Genomic DNA, 19580 nt, shown 5'->3' with positions numbered 1-19580 from the left:
CATGCCCAAGGTGGTATCCAGTGTGGCTCTTAATCAGGCCATTCATTTGCCAACCTTCTTTTCTAATCCACAGAACAAAGGGGAAGTGATACTGCACTCCTTAGATGTGCACAGACAACTTAGATTTTACTTGGACAGGACTAAACCTCAAAGGAAATCTGAACAACTGCTGGTGGCATTTGCTGCAGGGGCAGAGGGGAAGGCCATTTCAAAGCAATGGATAGGCCATTGCATTCATTTCTGCTATAAGCACAATGGAAAACCTATCCCACAGGGGATTAGACCCCATTCAGCCAGGGCTGCATCTACCTCTACAGCCTTTCTCAGAGGTGTCCCTACCAGAGACATCCTAGAAGCTGCTACCTGGAGTTCTGTACATACTTTCACTAAGCATTACCATTTGCCAATTTTCTCTAAATCCAGAGCTGGCTTTGCCACTGCAGTCTTGCAGGGCCTTTTAGGTAGGTACTAGGCTATCTGCCCGAGGGCATTTATAAGCCTTGCCACAGTGTGTCGGCTTTCGCCGCCCCATTGATTAATTAACTGATCCTCTGTCAAGCAGAGCCAATAGCTGGTCCTAATGCTATCTAAATTACTCCTCCCATCCTCAGCTTTGGGAATCTACCCAAATGTGATGACTGCAACAGTGAAACACGAAGAACATAGTACAGTTGTGTACACTTAACATAAATGTAGATGTTCGAATGTATTCACTGTTGCAGTCCTGGTTACCCTCCCTCCAGTCCCCTGACTTCTTTTGGCTATACCTCTATTCTTGTTTACTATGCTTAAAGCTTTCGGGTGTATTTGCTTTTTGTTGGAGGTGTAACCTTGTACATAATTGCTTCCCATTATGGGGGCACATGACATCTGGGGCAAGAAAAACTGATAAAATGGCATCAGCTGCATGTTTTATACCCCTGACTACCTGAAGTCATGGATGATGAGATAGCAACCGATACAGGACCCAAGACTTTGATAATCAGGCCGACTGAGGGTTACTGCAAGCAGATAACCCAAATGTGATGACTGTAGCAGTGAATACACTCGAACATGTACATTTATGGTAACTGTACACAACTGTACTTTACATGTATATAGTACTTAAGCAACTGTACCTTATTTCTTAACCCCCCCCCCCAAAAAAAAAAAAAAAAAAAAAAAAGATGACTGCTCTCCTTTGCTACCAAACATTGTGGTGATGTCCTCAACATGGGAGAAGTCCAGCATTACTTTTGTTGTTGTTAATTATTATGGTGATCATCATCATCATTATTATTGTTTTATTCAGCCACTCTATAAAATCTAGTCAGAAAGTTGAATTTCCACCTGCAGCTAGTTAGTGCATGAGGATGTTTACTGAAACTGAAATCCTGTTAATTCAACATCTGCTGTTATGGTGAGTATACTCCCATATCTGTGCTATTAATTTATCAGTTAATCTATCAACAGACTGTCTTTTATGGGTTGTAAATATCCTTCCTTTGTCATCCTTTGTCTGGTTAGCTCCTCCATCCAGCTGCTACTGTTAGTTCCTGATATAAATACAATCTTAGGTCTCCCCTGAAAGGAGGCTACTAGTCAGTGGGACTAACCTGATCAACAAAGGATTAATAAATAAATTAAATAAATTGGACAGGTCTATAACTGTATATTGCGCCTTTACAGTACACGTGCCAAATCTTTATAAATTTTTTTCTTTGTTGCAGTTGTTTCCACTTACTATTTTGGGGTGTATCAGCAAAGAGTGTATGTCTGAATCTTGGAAGCTTGTGAAAAATAGGTTGGAGAGGAAGGAAGTATTATTTCAGGAAGAGACTGGCTGAAAAGGGTTCCTCTTGTAGAGCACATGTTTAGAGTAATTATGTTTGCAGTTCCATCAGACCACTCACCTTCTTTCTCTAGGAGTAGTAATTATTGTAAATTTTGTTGCTTCTTCACATCTGTTCCATGTTATGCCTTTTATATGATAGGGAAACTGCTTGGGGAGTGAAGGGCCTTCCACTGTTCCAGGTATTTCCTTATTGGTGAGGTAAGAGAAGTACTTTTGGCAACACAGAATTCTGAAGTAAAAAAAAAAAAAAAAGTAATTGTGCAAGGTCTCGTCTCTCTCTTCTTGGATGGCTATATTCAAAGATGGAGAGACGTCTTGACTGAGATACTCTTGAAAACTTAATACGTTACGTATCTGTGCAGTTTTGTTTTGGCTTGTTTTGTGTTTCTTACATGAACATCCTAGCTGGTTATTGAATAGTATTTTTGTCAACCACAGCACATTAAACACAAAAGTTTAAATCTGTAAGGTGAACTTTATATATTGAAGAGTATTTTTATTAACTACAGCACATTATACACAGAAAAGTTTAAATCTGGAAGGTGAACTTTATAAACTCTGCACTTTTCTTGCTCCCTTAGGCAATATTGTCAGTTGATGATGAGGTGGAAAATCCAGACGAGAGTGTTTTTCACCAGGTGCAGTCCCTCTTTGGTCACTTGATGGAGAGCAAGTTGCAATACTATGTTCCTGAGACATTCTGGAAGGTATAGTGACTTTGAGTAATCACACAGAAATACAGATTTAACATTTTGGTTTGCTGTCTTCCACAATTTATATTCTGTATTCTAACTTTAAAGTACATCTTAATGAAAGAAGGGTGCTTATGTAGAGGTACAGAAGGCCCAAGACGCAGGGTAGGTTAACCCTTATATAGTGAAGTAATGTACTCTCCTCCCTCAACAAAACTCATACACACTTCACAAATGAGAAAGAAGATGGTGATCTAACATTTTAGGTTTTGTGGAACCTGGTCTCACTTCCTGTAGAAGGGCCAGTGTTTTCTCTTGTTTTAGTTGTTAAAACCAGCTCTGTGCAGGGCTTTGTGTATTTGGATTAGCGTTGCCACCTATCTATTTTTTGTTCCAGACTATCCAGAAATCAAACTGATGGTCCAGTAGTCTGGAAGCACTGTACAAACTCCAGTACTCTGTTCTTAAAAACAACTAGACTATTGGGAGTTTAAATCTCCGATTCCAGTGTGTTTTTATTTAAAAAAGCATCACTAACCTGACACAATTGTGAAGGAAACTAGGAAAGAGGACGCTCCTTCTCCACCTGACATGGTCATGATGTCACGAAATTGACATAAAGTAGGTGGAGAGAGGGGAGGAGGCAGGTGGTGTTATGAGATGCAAGGGGTGTGGCTTTTGGTCCAGTTTTGGTCACAACAAAACGTGGCAGCCCTAACTTGGATGTGTATGTAATTTGATGAAAATAAGTGAAAAAGAGCACTCCATGAGGGGAGTTCCCTAGCTGAAAAGGAGAATAAAGTCTGTTAATGAAAGTGCAGTTACATTGCCCACGGACTCATTTTTATTCCCATTTTGGTACCAATTTTTAAGAATAAGGGTGATGTGCAGAGCTGTAGTAAATACAGAGGGATAAAATTGATCTGTCACTGCATGAAGTTATGGGAAAGAGTAATGGAAGCTAGGTTAAGAAGGGAGGTGATGATTAGTGATCAGCAGTATGGTTTCATGCTGGGAAAGAGCACTACAGATGCGACAGTTGCTCTGAGAGTGTTGATGGAGAAGTACAGAGAAGGTCAGAAGGAGTTGCATTGTGTCTTTGTGGACTTGGAGAAAGCAATATGACAGGGTGCCCAGAGAGGAGTTGTGGTATTGTATGAGGAAGTCTGGAGTGGCAGAGAAGTATGAAAGAGTGGTACAAGATATGTACGAGGGTAGTGTGAGAGTGGTGAGGTCTGCAGTGGGAGTGACTGATGCATTTAAGGTGGAGGTGGGATTACATCAAGGATCAGCTCTGAGCCCTTTCTTATTTGCAATGGTGATGGACAGGTTGACAGACGAGATCATACAGGAGACCCCGTGGGCTATGATGTTTGCAGATTATATTGTGATCTGTAGAGAAACTAGAGACCAGGTTGAGGAGAGACCCTGGAGAGGTGGAGATGTGCTATAGAGAGGAATGAAGGTCAGCAGGACTAAGAATATATGTGTTTGAATGAGAGGGAGGATAGCGGAATGGTGAGGATGCAGGGAATAGAGCTGGCAAAGGTGGATGAGTTTAAATACTTTGAATCAGCAGTTCAGAGTAATGGTGAGTGTGGAAGAGAGGTGAAGAGAGTACAGGCAGGGTGGAGTGGGTGAAAAAGTGTGTCAGGAGTGATTTGTGTGACAGACTGGTACCAGTCAGAGTGAAAGGGAAGGTCTACAAGAGGGTAGTGAGACCAGCTATGTTATATGGGTTGGAGATGGTAGCAGTGACAAAAAGGCAGGAGGCACAGCTGGACGTGGCAGAGTTAAAGATGTTAAGATATGCACTGGGTGTGACGAGGAAGGACAGGATTAGGAATGAGTATATTAGAGGGTCAGCTCAGGTTGGACGGTTTGAAGACAAAGCCAGAGAGAGGCGAGATTGTGTTGGTTTGGACATCTGCTGAAGAGGGATGCTGGGTATATTGGGAAAAGGATGCGAACGATGGAGCTGCCAGGTAAGAGGAAAAGAAGAAGGCCTAAGATGAGGTTTATGGATGGGATGTGAGAGGACATCCAGGTAGTTGGTGTGACGGAGCAAGATGCAAAGGATAGGAAGAAATGGAAACAGCTGATCCAGTGTGGCGACCCCTAACGGGAACAGCCGAAAGAAGAAGAAGAGTCAGTCACAACTGCTTGGAATGTGGGAGGTTCTGGATTCATTTCCCAGAGAAGGTCACTGTTTTCCTTGCCTGTTTCAGTTAAGAACAGAAAAGGAAGGCATTTAAGCCATTTAGTTATCCATTTGAATGTAGAAATCAACTCAGCTGTGGACTTGAAATACAGCATTAGAAGATAAACATGTTTTGAAATGTTGTGTGGAGAAAAGCATTAAAATAATGTTGGGAAACTGCCTATCAGGAAAACTAACCAAGTTAACTTGTATGTAAAAAAGACATTATGAGCTTATGTCCATTATCTGACAGTGAGAGAGAGAGAGAGAGTTGTGTGGTGTTTCTAAGAGAGCACTGAGCTGAGTGCAGAAAAAAATCAAGAGTGAATGCATAATTGCTACTTAATATTTTCAGAAACCTTCCTCATTTCTCTTTTTTTCGCACTTCTGTCAAATTATCATTTAAGGCATACATATATTAATAGGAGAGAAAAGCGATCTTGATTTGTATTCATCATACATTATACTTTTCATATGTTTTCTTTCCTTTTAACAATTATTCCCTCCTGTATTACATAAATTGCTCAACCTTCCTTCCCTTAAACCTCATGCCTCTTCTTGAGCATTATTCTGCATGCATTGTTTCCACAAATACTATTTATTTCTATTTAATTTGCTCCTCCTGCTTTCTAAAGATCCCAGCTCTAGTTATTCCATCTTCTTTACAATATTCAGTTATTTAGGTACAGATGATTTAGATTTAGATTTTCTAGTAATTGCTTCTTTGGCAGTCAATAGCATTAAACTTAGTAACGCACTTATGTATAGGTAATTCAGATCCTGTGTCACAGCTCAAAATAATAATTTTTTTAGTTACAACCATAAACATTTCTTACAGAGTACCGTGTTGGAAAGTTTTGACATCTGCCAACTCATTATACTCCCAAAACATATTTTCCATTTACTTCTCTCTCTTTTATCGTATCTCCAGCATTTGCTATCTACCTGAGGAAAATTTCTCTGAAGTCTGCTTGGTTGGGGTGTAAAAATGCCTATGCAAATACTTCAGAGCAAAAATCCTAAACCTGTATGACTTTGTGGCCTGCTTGGGAGACGTACAGATATCCTTCCATTGTTCCTTTGTAAATTGTGTTTCCAGTCACTTTCCCAATCTTTTCTGTCCTCCTCTGATTTATTCTTATAGTTATCATGCAATATTTTCAATGCCCTACTAATTATCACCTATTTAACAGCAGCTTCTGTTTTAGACTCAACTAAAAACTCTACCAGAGCTGGCCTTTCATCAGCACTCCTCTATCCCTTTCTCTTTGCTTATACTCTGATATTATTCCCTGCTGGGAAGGCAGTCTGTAACCTGCAATCCAAACTTCTGCTTGTCTTTATCCCACTCTATTACCTTTCCCTCTGTTTATTTGCTTACAATACCTTGGTTCTTTTGCCAGTTTTTCTCCAGTAAATTCTAGTCCTGTCTTTCCTGTTTTCTGTATCCCTACTTGCAGTCATCCATATTGACAAAATCTCCTTATTCCATTCCTGTTTTAGTTTAATTGTTCGAATACTTTCTGCAACTTTATGAATATAATATTCCCTTTCCTCAGTTCCATGTGAGTCAGCAGCCAGTATAAGATGCATCTCATCACCTTCTTCTGTCCTTCCATTTAGAGTATTACAGCTCTTGCCATGTAAGCATGCCCATTCTTGGTGTGAAAGGTGTATTTTCATGCCCCTCCTCCATTGTAGATATAGATGTAATGTTGGTGACCTTGCTTGGTAGGTTTTGGGTTTCATACTGCTCTCTATTCCATTTCATCAGTTTTTCTCAAAAGTTGCCATTTTTGGGCTTATGTTTCCATTGCCTCTACATGCTGTGACATCATATACCTCCTGTTAGAGCTAGCATAGGCTTTGCAACCCCCATTACCCTTTGTTATTTTTCTGTCACTCTCATAGTTAAGATGGTCATCCTTGATGCACATTGGTGAAAAGTGTCCAAGATGTTCTTTGTGAAATCACTGTTGCAGTCTTAAGGTGTGCAATGTCTGTCACAGGTAGATTCTGACATTCAGTGCTGAGCATCATTCTCCCTCAGCCAAGCTAACATCACCTTACCTTGGACATCATCACAAACATAGTATGTAGGTGGCATCTGACCATGTCATTTTTATTTCTGTCTTGTCACATTGCTGAATGCTTCAAAAACGTGTATCTGCAATCCTTTGATCTAGGCCTATGACTCGAGTGAGCAGCTAAGTACCCCACTGGGGTACATTTCTTCCTTATATCACAAATCATTGTGATTTTTAATTTTGGTGTTTAGAACCTGTGGTTCTCAAATGTTGCCATACACAGACATGTAGGTCTGCCCTGGAGAAAAGGAGCAAGTGTACTTTAGGGTGTTGGATCTGTCAAATAGTTTACCGTGTCTATAATTGAAAACACAAACAAAATACTCCCAATGTACACAAGACTTAGCTTTAATTATTAAAGCTAAGTCTTGTGTACATTGGGAATATTTTGTTTGTTTTTTCAATTTTTTGTTCTGCTTCCAATCTTACCCTCGAGTTATTTTTATCTGATATACCTTGTCTGTAATGTCTGTACTGCCTCGGTCTAAAGCACAAAATCATTAGTTGTGAGATTTACCAGTTTTTCTGTCCTAAGACTAGTAAGATAAGGTAAGAGGCCATCTGAGTACACTTGATCAAATGGAAGCATGCATCCTTGTTAGACAGACACACTGTGCTTGCAGAATCACAGCTGCAGGGTGATGAAGATGTGTCCCTCAGAAGAAAAAAGTCAAAGAAGGAAGACTCAAAGGAGAAGGTGCAGGAGAGTCTTTAACTAGAGAGTTCATGTAGGGCTGTGAGGGTATGAGAGCATCAGCTCTGCAGAGGCACTCGGGTAACCCGCCCAGCTCTGACAACGTTTTACTACTGAGGCCTATCTTGCTGCATCTTTGGAGGCAGCCATGTTGTCTTCCCCAAGCATGTCCGCAGGACCCTAGGCAAGTCACTTCAGCCTTTTTGGGATGGTGATCAGGGCATATCACATACCATCACTTAAACAGTAAAAAGAGAATATCCCTGTGGTTATTTTTGAGGACTAATACACTTGCAGGAAGCCCGAATCCAGGGAAAATTTCCCCCCTTAGGTTTATAAATCCCTTGGTCCATTTCCTGTCCCTGTAAGACCCAGGTACTTGGGTCCCAGACATCTGCCAAGTCCAGACTGCTGTAATTTGGCAGGTCATTTGCCCTTAGCCCCAGCCAACATCCTTTTGATTATTGAATAGCCTCAGTTTCTTTTTAGCCTACAGCCTGTGTAGCCCTCTGTGTCTGAAGTCCAGCACCCCCACCCACCCAAAAAAAGTAATGGGTCTCCAAAACCAAGCCTCTAGCGATACATCCAGGGCAAGAAGCCTTCCCAGGATTGAATGTGTTTTTTGATACAACTTCTCTGGAACCATATTCCCAACCCATTGTTGTTAATTGACCCGATCATTTTTATAAGGTCCGATGTAAGTTCTTCTGCAAAACCCATTGTGTACCCAGATATTTTGCTCCTGGAGTCTGTAAAGGGAGCTAGACCTAGCTCATGGGTGCACTACTCTACCCAACAAAAGAGGAAGAAAATTGATTGGCAGATTACACAGAAAAGTAATCTGTGCTTAAGTACCAGGGACATGTTTTCAATCATCTTCCATCTAGTTGTGGAAAAGTGTAGGACAAAATATTTAAGAAATTACTTTTGAACTAAATGCAGATTGACTTACAGTTTGGGAAGTGAGCAGTGAAGTGTGGATATGATTTGGCTGATGCAGCATCCAGGGACACTCCTGGCTGAGCACTCTGTCCTTGTTTGAGGATGTGAAAGTGCATCTCTTAAAAAGAAAAGATCTCAACGTGGAGGGAGACTTTGAAGCTCCAAGGGGCCCAGCTTTTTTCAGGGAGCAGCTGTGAGTATACTAACCTTCTCCCACTACCTAAAAAAAGTGGCCCTTGAGCTCCCATACCCCCTAGCTTTTACATTCCCCACTTATAAGGATGATTGATTTCTTTCTGCCATCAGAGTGCACATCATTGGGCTTACATAACCAAGTGATCCTACAGATATCATTCATGGTTACAAGCTCCTGTTTGTGGCCCAGTCTGTAAAAACAGGACCTATCATCACTCCCAAAAGAAAAAGAACACTTTGTAAGGCCTTTCAAAATGTTAACTCTTCAGGTCCCTTCTCCACTTCTGGGTCCTAAGGCTTTTCTAACTAGACCTCAGATATGCCCATCCCCATATGCCCACATTCAATGACCACAGGCATTACTTGAGGTTTATGTTGATGGTGGGGGGGGTCATTATTTCATCTTTACCTCCTTGCACTTTGTTTAGCTTCCACAGCAAGTGTTTTATGGAATATGTGGTCCAAGAAATAACACAGTGCAGGGAGTCAATAACATCCACATTTACCCTGTTTGGGCTATTGCCTTATCCAGGCTTAGTCCCAGGAGGAGATAACAGAGGGCACTGGAGTTGCATTCTGGAGTGTCTCAAATAACTGGCTTCTCTGTCATGAATAGAAGTACAGTTTGAGCCACGCAAGGAGCCCTTTTGTATTCCTGTACAGGCAAGATTTACCTTCCACAGTACAATGTGCAATCTCTAATTGTTGATTTCATGCATAGCTCCAAAGCATGTGGTGACAGCCAGGCAGTTGTGCATCCTGGGCTACATGGCATCCGCTGTTTTTATGGTGCTTTTGGCCAGGTTTTCATGTGAGGAAATTACACTGGTTCCCAAGTAGCTCTTAGGATCAACAGTCCTAGCCACTGGAGTGCACTATCCCAGTCCTACCATATATCAGGAAGGAACTGCAGTAGTGGGCACAGCAGCTACAGAAAAAGAAAGGCATGTCCTTTTGTCAGCTTGCTGACAACTAGACCCTGTTTATAGATGCTACAATCTCTGCTTGGGGTGCCAGTACACTGGACCTTAAATTGCAGGGCACCTTGAATCTCCAGTGGAAAAAAAATGGCACGTAGACATCAAGGAAATGCTGAATGTACCCCAGCCATTAAACTGATCCACACTTTGAATGTCATCACAAACAAAATCACAGTGAATGCGTATAATGTTTAAACATAAGCAGACATATGCTGTTGCATGTGCAAGTGTGGGCACAAGCAGTGAAGTTCAAAATGCTCCTGAAAGCCACACATACATTATTGAATATTAGAAGCAAAATAAATCTTCACAAAATGCTAGTCTTACGTCTTGACAGAAGTTCACAGCAAATTTCTTAGTTGCAGTTCCATGCAGATGAGCTATGTCTTTGTTCATTAGGGGTGTCTGTGAGCCTGTCAGTGGCTGTCTCTGCTGGATTCCCTATAACAAGAACACATTCCATCTTTCCCCTACTTCCACATCTGCATTTACTCTACTGTCTCTCTTCCGTAGCTGTTCCCCAAGTCATGAATTCCATCTCTAAGAAAGGCAGACAAAACTCTCTGTGGGCATTTTTAGCTATCCTTTTACATGCCATTGTTTCGTTAGGCAAACTGGCTTTGTCTAATACAGCAATATTTCTCTGTCTGCTTTTAAAGCATTTAAAGTGATAGCACTGCTCTGGCTATTACAGCTGAAGATCCTCTCTTTTCTTAAACTGGTCTATTTATCTTACATATTTTTCTAGCAGGGACACAGCAGTGCAGCATAAAGGAGGTGCTGCATTCCTGAGTGTGCCTTCCTTCAGATGAGATGTTAAACCATGATACCATCTGCATGGTAGCTCAGGTGGATGTAAAAGATCTCATGGCACTCACTAAAAATAGTAAAAATGAAAAAAGTATATAAACATATTATCATGTTTAGAGATTCATTTATATACATGTTTTTATATGATGTTCATCGTGCATACAGCTGCAGTCATAACAGATGGGGTTCTCCTGCCGTCAGGCGGGTCATCAGTCGGCCGAATTCCAAAGTCTAGGTCCGGCGTCGGTTGTCGTCGCCTCTTCCTTGACGTCAGTGCGACAGGGGTATAAAGGAACCAGCCGACGCCATTTTCTTCAGTCTTTCTTGCCGCGCGGTGCCCGAAGCAGAAGCAGTTCGCAAGTGCCGGTCGGCCAGCTCTTGAGATTACGAATATTTTTCAACTGAAGACTTCTAGAAAGCTAAGTACCCCATTGGGGAAACTTTTCTTGCCTCAGACCGATGTCAGACAAAGTTAATAATTGCATTTCATGTGGGAAGCAAATACCGCATAAGGATTTCCATTCCCTCTGTATACCTTGCTTAGGTCCGGACCACGACGTCTCGGCCTGTCGTTTTTGTGCTACATTCAACAGATGCACTATTAAGCATCGGGTGGAGTTCGCCCAACACTATTTTGGCAAAAAGGTGAATTACAACATGTCGTCGGATACTCCGACTCCAATTTTGAGTAAACGACGTAAAGATAAGGACCGACATACGAGGTCCACGACTTCTACCGACACCACGCTAAAGCCGACTACATGTGCTCCGGTTCTCAGCGAGGCACCTACGCAGCCCCTGACTACCGATGACACTTCATTAGCGGTGTCTTCTGTGCCCGAGGTCGCAGGCTCTTCGGCCCACACCCCTACTACAGATACCGAAGTCACTCTTGGCGGGGAAACTCAGAGTTCAGACAGGCCTGCCATCTCTCAAGGTGTCTTCAGGCCTTCTTCTTTTTCCATTAAGGCTTACACTAAATCTAAAGCAGCCATGCATTCTAAAAAGCAAGCTCCACAGGGCCCCTCTCAAGGCCCCATACCTAAAGAGCAGATGCTCAAAATGGCTGAGGATTTGATTACTCTTATCAGGGGTTCTCAACCCCCCCCGGACAAAAGGCCCAGAGTGGAGGAAGAATACCTTTCCTCGGACCAGGCCTCCATTACTTCAGAGCATTCTGAGGACCAGGAACATTCTTACTCCCCTTTCGAAGATTCTGATGCAGAGGAGTCCATTCCCTCTGTCTCCCCCCCTGAGGATTACTCTTTTGGGGAAACCTTGCATACCTTGAGGGAACACTTCCACTGGGAAGGCCAAGAGTACTCAGACTCCAAGAAAAGGCTCAGGGATTTCCTCTTGCTCCCTCAGCACAGGCCTCTGGCTATACCTCCTGTCTTAGACATATTAGATGATGTGTATTCAGAGGCCAGCCTTAACCCAGATTCTTTACCTCCAGCTCCAGTCAAGCCTGACAGGTATTACCGGGTGCCTGATTCACACCAATTCCTATACAAAAGCCATGCGGCTGACCCAGAAACTATTTCATAGGGTCCCAAGGGAATTAAGGCCTCCACTGCCAAAAATCCATTACCTTCAGAGAGAGATTCCAGAGCTTTAGAAAGGTGGGGGAAAAAGGTATACACCTCGGCCACTTTAACCATGAGGGCATTAAACTGTCAGTTCCATATGTTAAAGTATCAACAGTTTTTGTTATCTCACTTGAAAAGCAAAATGTCACAACCTGAACAACCAGACTTGAAGGAGTTGCAGGATTTGTTGCACAGTGCAGAGCAAGTGGGTAACCATACCTTGCAATGTGGTTTTGATGCTTTAGAAGCCTCTTGTAGAGCTGCTGTTACAGGATCAGTCATATGTAGACATGCTTGGCTCAAAGAGCAAACCTTACCAGATCATGTCAAAGCTAAATTACTAGATGCACCTCTTCAAAAAGATCTATTGTTTGGTGTTAAAGCTGAGGAAGTATTAAAGAAAATGGAGGAAAAGGCAAAATCAATGCAAACAGTGAAAGATTTCCTACAGGTACAAGCGCCACGTTTCAGTAGAAATTGGCCTTCAAAAAATTGGTCCTTTCCAGCCACAGACAGACCTCAAAGAGGTAGATACAGGCGCCCGAGAGGTAGAGGGCAATCTCAAGGATCATTTAGAGGCAGACAATGGCAAACACCTACACCAAGAGGGGGTGAGGATAGTTCACAGCCTTTCAGAAAGCAGACCGAATGACTTTCCCCTTTGCATGCCAAACAAGGCTCAAAAGGCAGCACCTTTAGGCGGAAAACTGGCATTATTTTCGAAAAATTGGCATATTGTCACAAAAGACAAATGGATCCTGGACATTATAGACAGAGGCTACAGATTCCACTTTCACACCCTTCCAAAAATGAGAGGCATGCCAAACCTGCCACACAATCAAAGGGCAGAGGCACAAAAACAAATTTCAGATCTCATGGACATGAAAGCTATTCAAGAGGTACCTGCACGAGAACAGGGTCAAGGTTTTTATTCCAGACTATTCCTGGTACCAAGGAAGGGCAAAGAATGGAGACCTATTTTGGACCTATCCATCCTAAACACATATTTACTCGTACCAAAGTTCAAGATGCTCACATTACAGCAGCTTCTTCCCATGCTGGGCAAGGAGTCTTGGCTGGTGACATTGGACCTCAAGGAGGCATACCTGCATGTCCCAATCAGACAAGATTGCAGAAGATACCTCAGATTTCTTGCAGGTTCATCCCATTTTCAATTCTCTGCATTGCCCTTTGGCTTATCTACTGCGCCCAGAGTGTTCACGAAATGCCTGGCATCAGTAATTGCCTTCTGCAGACTTCAAGAGATACAAATATACCCATATCTGGACGACTGCCTGATCCATGCGGACAGCAAACACACACTTCTGAAACACCTGGCGTTTGTAATAATGTTGTTGAAATCTCTGGGATACACAGTCAACAAAAAGAAGTCAAGACTAATACCCTCTCAAACAATAATTTTCCTGGGTGCCAGCTTGGATACAAACACCCAGATGGCCTACCTCACGCCAGAGAAACAAGGGCAATTAACTCAATACTTCAGAAAACTGGCAACCTTCACCAGGCTGACTGCAAGGAAAATCCTGCAGGCTCTGGGGTTCATGGGATCTTGCATCCTGCTAATCCCATGTGCAAAGCTGCATATGAGGAATCTTCAGTGGTACCTAAAAAACTTATGGTCTCAACACAGCCACAGTTTGGAAACAATCATACCACTGATTCCATGTCTTCAAAAGGAATTTCTGTGGTGGGCTCAAGCATGCCAAAAAAACATAGGTCTCCCATTCTGCAAGCCTCAAGCAAATCAAGTCATCACAACAGATGCCTCGGACTACGCCTGGGGGGCGCACATGACAGATCGGTGCATTCAGGGCAAATGGTCACAAAAAGAAAAGCACCTACACATCAATCAGAAGGAAATGCTAGCAGTAATAAATGCTATTATGGCTTTCAAAGACCTACTGCATCCAGGGCAGCTATTGATAAGAACAGACAACACCACAGTGATGTGGTACATAAACAAACAGGGAGGAACTCATTCATATCCCCTGTGCAGACTAGCCATGTCCCTTTGGAACACGGCTCTGGAATTGCAAATCCAACTTCAAGCACAATTGCTGCCAGGGAGGAAAACACACTGGCAGACAACCTGAGCAGAAATATGACAGATCCACACGAATGGAAGTTGCATCCTCAAGTTTTTACAATGATAATTCAAGCATGGGGAAGGCCAGACATAGATCTCTTTGCCACCCACAGAAATTACCAATTTGCAAAATTCTGCTCAAGGACCTTTCATCCACAGGCCTGGAAAGTGGACGCACTCTCTTTCAGTTGGACAACAATGACGGTTTATGCCTTTCCACCTCTTCCACTGCTGGCCAAAGTTCTATTAAAAGCCAGAGCAGACAGACCAAAGATGATTCTCATTGCTCCAGACTGGCCAAGACAACACTGGTACCCACTCCTGAGGAGCCTGACGCATTCCCCACCATGGATCCTGCCTCTAATGCCTCTTCTACTGACTCAGCACAACTTCAAAACTCTTCACAGTCAGCTGAAAACACTCAATCTAGCCGCATGGAGAATTCCTTAAATTCACAGCAGACCCTACTCTCCAAGGAGGTGCAGGATGTCATTTTGGAGGCCAGAAGGCCTTCTACTAGAAAAGCCTACTCCGCAAAATGGAAACGGTTTTGTGTCTGGAATCAGAAAAAGGGTCAGAATCCTGGAATACTGAATTTACCTCAAATACTACAGTACCTAGCCGAGCTGCTAAGCAGTGGACTTTCATTCTCCTCCATCAAAATCCATGCCTCAGCCATTTCTGCAGAGTACAACACTGATCCTCCTTTATTCTCTCACCCTCTCTTAAGACAGTTCCTCAGAGGGGCTAAGAATATAAAACCCCCAAGGAAGCAACCAGTACCGGCTTGGGACCTCAATTTCATTCTAGAAAAATTAACCCTGCCTCCTTTTGAGCCAGCTGCTTCAACAGATCTGCAATATTTGTCATGGAAAACAGTCTTCCCTCTAGCTATCACCTCAGCACGCAGAGTTTCGGAACTACAAGCCCTCATGGCTGTGCAGCCTTTCATCATTTTCCATCAGGACAGAGTTTCCTTACGAACCAATCCTTCATTTATGCCAAAGGTGGTATCCAGGGTAGCCTTGAATCAGGCTATCCACTTACCTACGTTTTACCCTAATCCACAAAACAAAGGGGAGAGGCTACTACATTCCCTGGACATTCACAGACAGCTCCATTATTATTTGGACAGAACAAAGCCTTTCAGAAAATCAGAACAACTCTTTGTGTCCTATGATACAGGTGCTCAAGGGAAGCCTATTTCCAAACAGACAATCTCAAAATGGATAGCCCACTGCATACGTTTTTGTTACTCTTTTCATGGTAAAACTGTACCTACAGGCATCAGATCTCACTCCACAAGGGCCACAGCTACCTCTGCTGCTTTCCTCAGGGGGGTTCCTACCAAAGATATTTTGGAAGCAGCCACTTGGAGTTCTGTACATACTTTCTCCAAGCACTGTCCCCTACCATTATACTCCAAAACTAGAGCGGGCTTTGCCACTGCAGTCTTGCAGGGCATCCTGGCTCCACCTAGTTCAACTTAGTGCCTACCACCCCTTTATTAGCTTTGGGATTCTACCCATCTGTTATGACTGCAGCTGTATGCACGATGAACATAGTACAGTTTTGTACCTACCATAAATGTAGATGTTCGAGTGCTAATACAGCTGCAGTCCAGGTTTCCCTCCCTCCTTCCCGTCTTGGGACAGGCCTTATGGCTAACACCTCCTCATACAACCTCATTGGGGTATTCTTTTATGGTGTATTTGCTTGCAACTACTGTTTTTTGATTATATTGCATTTGCTTTACTACATAAATTTATGTTTTGCCTTCCTTCTGGGGGTACCTGACATCTGGGGCAAGAAAAACTGAAGAAAATGGCGTTGGCTGGTTCCTTTATACCCCTGTTGCACTGACGTCAGGGAAGAGGCGACGACAACCGACGCCGGACCTAGACTTTGGAATTCGGCCGACTGAGGACCGGCCTGACGGCAAGAGAAACCCATCTGTTATGACTGCAGCTGTATTAGCACTCGAACATCTACATTTATGGTAGGTACAAAACTGTACTTTATCTACAGTGTCATTTAAGGCATTTCTTCATCCATTCCATAAACATTGTCATCAGAGTTAATCAAGATGCAGAATTTTTTTTCCTTTTATCTTTTGGCTTCCTAACCTCTTAACTTTCAGGCTTCCCCAGTGGCACACTGGCTGTGAGGAGCTACCATCCTACTAGCGCCACCCTTGGGTCCCTTTTTGCAGGGGAACCACCATCATTAGCACAGGAGGTGGTTTGTGCTTTCACTGGTATCCTGGCCAGGAGAGTGGTTTGTATTATTTATCCTAACTCCATGTCTTAGTGGTGACATGCCCTCCTGCATCACTGTGAGGGATGCATATGGTCCCACCATGTCTATTCATGCATACTCCTTCACATGCTCAGACAGGAGCTATCATCAGCTTGAGAAGCCGCAGAGCTTTCAGTGTTATGTTCCCTAGTCAATGTGACTACTACCTTGAGGCTTCCCTAAAAAGATACTACCGGAATAGTGGGACTAACCCAGTCAACAAAACAAGTAAAAAAAAAAATGTGTATATATATATATATATATATATATATATATATATAAGCAACTGGAAAGACCCCAAAAGTACCTCACCAAGAGGATCAAGGGACTCAAACAGATGCCCTATGCACTACAGCTAAAGAAACTCCAGCTCTACTCAGTTGCGTACCGCCTACTCAGAGGCGATCTGTGTCTGACGTATAAAGCCATGTCCAACCCAGAATTAATGGACATATCCCACCTCAAGAAATCCAAGTCCCTTAGAGCTACACGCTTCAGGGACTTAAACCTCAGCACAGAATTAAATAGGACATGCTGGAGGGACAGATTCATATCCCAAAGTCTCCCCTCACTCTGGAACAAAATCCCAATCCATGTTAGGCAGAGCCCCTCACTGACCCTATTCAAGAGAAATCTTGACGAGTGGATGGGAGACCGTAAGTTTACCCCTGGGATCTCTTCTGTGTCCTTGCTATACAGAGGCACAGTCAACTAATCTAAAAGGTGGCGAAAGCCAAACACACTCTGGCTAGGCTTATAAGTGCCCTAGGGCAGGTAGCCTAGTATCAACCTATGAACCTATATATATATATATATATATATATATATATATATATATATATATAAAATATATATGTATTCTTGTATATATGTGTGTGTGTATATAAATATATATATTCATTTTAACACTGTATTTGACTAGATTTGACATACTGTGCTGCAGTACCCTCACATGAGAACTCCACGGTGCGTTAACTTAGAAGAGTCTTTGCAGAGCCACATAAGGGGAGACCTCACAAAAAATACTTTTAAGTGTAACAGAAATGGAGTGCACCAGAGATCTGTTTGCTTCTTCATACAATAGATAACTAAAAAAAGTTCTACCCCAAAGCAGCACACAATCTAAGGCAGAGGATGTCTTTTCCCTGAAATAGGCAGGTCTGTTCTGTATCTTTTCTTCTCCCCTTTAACCTTGCTGCTCAGGGTAGTCCAAAATCTGAATTAGGAGAGGCCAGAAATGGTTCTTATTGCCCCTTTCTTGCATAGGCAGTAGTACTGGCTCTCCCATCTTCTTCAGATGGCAAAGGTGAAACCTGTTTTGCTGCCACAGTTTATGAACTTTATAATACAGTGCAAGAGGTCCCTTGTGCATCCCAGTCTCTCTACACTTAACCAAGCAGCCTGGAGGATATGACCTTATTCTAATGTTATGCTAATAATTATGAGGGGCTATAGAAGACCAAGTATGAGGAAATCACATCTAGCAAAATGGAAAAGATTTTCCCTTTGGTGCCAAAGGAGGAACTAGCATCCAAACAAGGTAGACGTGTCTTCTACTTCTCACAGCTTATCTTCCCTGTTATGTCTTCTAGGTCCAAAGAAGTTTTAGATCCATTTTTTTTCCTTCCTTAGTCTCATTATTGAACATCCCCCCCTTTTGACATTTACCTCAGTAAGCATCTATACCAACTCAAGAAACCTTAGTTTCCTCACCAAAAATATCTACTCTTTTAAGAAGTGGACTGAGTGTTTATCTTTTAATTACTTGGAGTTGTACTGGTCAAGTGCCAAATACTTGCCTTGAGTTTTATAAAGATGGTTTATTATGTAGTAGCAGCATACAGTGGAGGTAAATACAGTAATCAACAAGATCCAAACAAGTCTTATACTGATAGTGTCAAGTAAAAGTGCTGATCAGCTGAACCAGGCTGAATATTCTGTAGTTCTGCAAAAGGAATTATACTGTCTGTTTTAAATCTGAACTCAGAATTGTTCTGTTTCTGTGTAATGACAGAATTGAGGCAAACTACACTGTTTTCTATAGTTTCTAGACTTTTACTTACTTCTGAATATCTGAACTGCTGGACATTTGACTTGACTTCTGTACTTAGTCTGTTGAATATCTAAACCGAACTGCTGTACTCACTCTTCTCAAAAATTAACGGTCTTCTGTCTAGAAAGTACATCTCCGAATACAAAAGCCCTGTAAATTTCTTACAAGTTATACAACCCTGTTCAACCTAAATTCCCAAACCTAGTACCATCTAAACAAGTTCTGTTTTTGTACCAAAGGTTTCAGATGTCCACTTAAGTAATTCCTGAAATATATTCTGCATCTCATTCTGTCAGGAGAGGTCTAGCTCCTGTTTGAAATTTGAACTTAATATTGGAAGTGCTAAACTTACAGCCATTTAAACTGGTTTCTTCAATGCACTAAAATTCCTAACCTGGGGCGATCACTCTTCAATGAACTTATTTCAGCTTGGAGAGTCTCAGAAAATTCAAGCTTTGATGTGCAAGGAGACACCTAGATGATATCCTATAAAGTTAAGGTTACCTTGTGCTCTAACCCCTCTTTCATGCCAAAAGTCTTTACTAATATTTTTTTTCCCTTTTCCAAAGCTTCAGAGCACGAGTTAAAGGAATCTGCACTCCTCAGATGTACTTAGACAATTGAAATACTATCTAGAGAAAAAGAGGCCAGCTCTTTGTCTTCTTTTCAGAGAGCAAAAGAGGGCTTCCAGTAATAAAACACAAGCCACTTCTGGATGGGTAACATGTTGATTTAAGATGTTCATCATTAGATCACTGAAGCAGTAGCCTAAATTGTATAAGACATGTCCTGTTAAGGATCAGATGTTCAACCAGCTTTTAAAGCTATAGGGTAACATTCCACATGCCCATGTCGGTTGGAGCTTGAGTACGAGACAGCATAAAATTAGACGTATGAGTATCAAAATCTAGAACTTTCCTGCTGTTGATTAAATCAGCCAATAAGACTTTCTGTTCACTATGTTTTCACAGTTTCAGAGGTTGGCAAGTTTCATCAAGTTGGCAAATAAGTACCCTGTGGATGACTTCCATTCTATTTTGAAAAAAAAAATTGTACCCATTGTTTTGGGATGTACGGGGGAGGGGCATGTTTGTGTTGT

At 42.2% G+C, this 19580-nt stretch overlaps 1 protein-coding gene across 1 annotated transcript in view; it reads left to right on the top strand.

Annotated features, from left to right (window-relative positions):
- Positions 1-19580, top strand: part of USP24 (ubiquitin specific peptidase 24) — a 4679666-nt gene that overhangs the window by 3218801 nt on the left and 1441285 nt on the right. The window contains exon 43 of the mRNA XM_044085508.1: positions 2416-2541. Within this exon, the coding sequence (XP_043941443.1) occupies positions 2416-2541 (126 nt within the window). The remainder of the gene's footprint in view (positions 1-2415; positions 2542-19580) is intronic.

The sequence above is a fragment of the Protopterus annectens genome, chromosome 10.part0 (assembly GCF_019279795.1).
Source record: "Protopterus annectens isolate FY-2018-M chromosome 10.part0, PAN1.0, whole genome shotgun sequence".
NCBI classification, from domain to species: domain Eukaryota; kingdom Metazoa; phylum Chordata; order Ceratodontiformes; family Protopteridae; genus Protopterus; species Protopterus annectens.
Note: the sequence above shows the minus strand (reverse complement) of the source record. Positions and strands in the feature narration are given on the sequence as shown.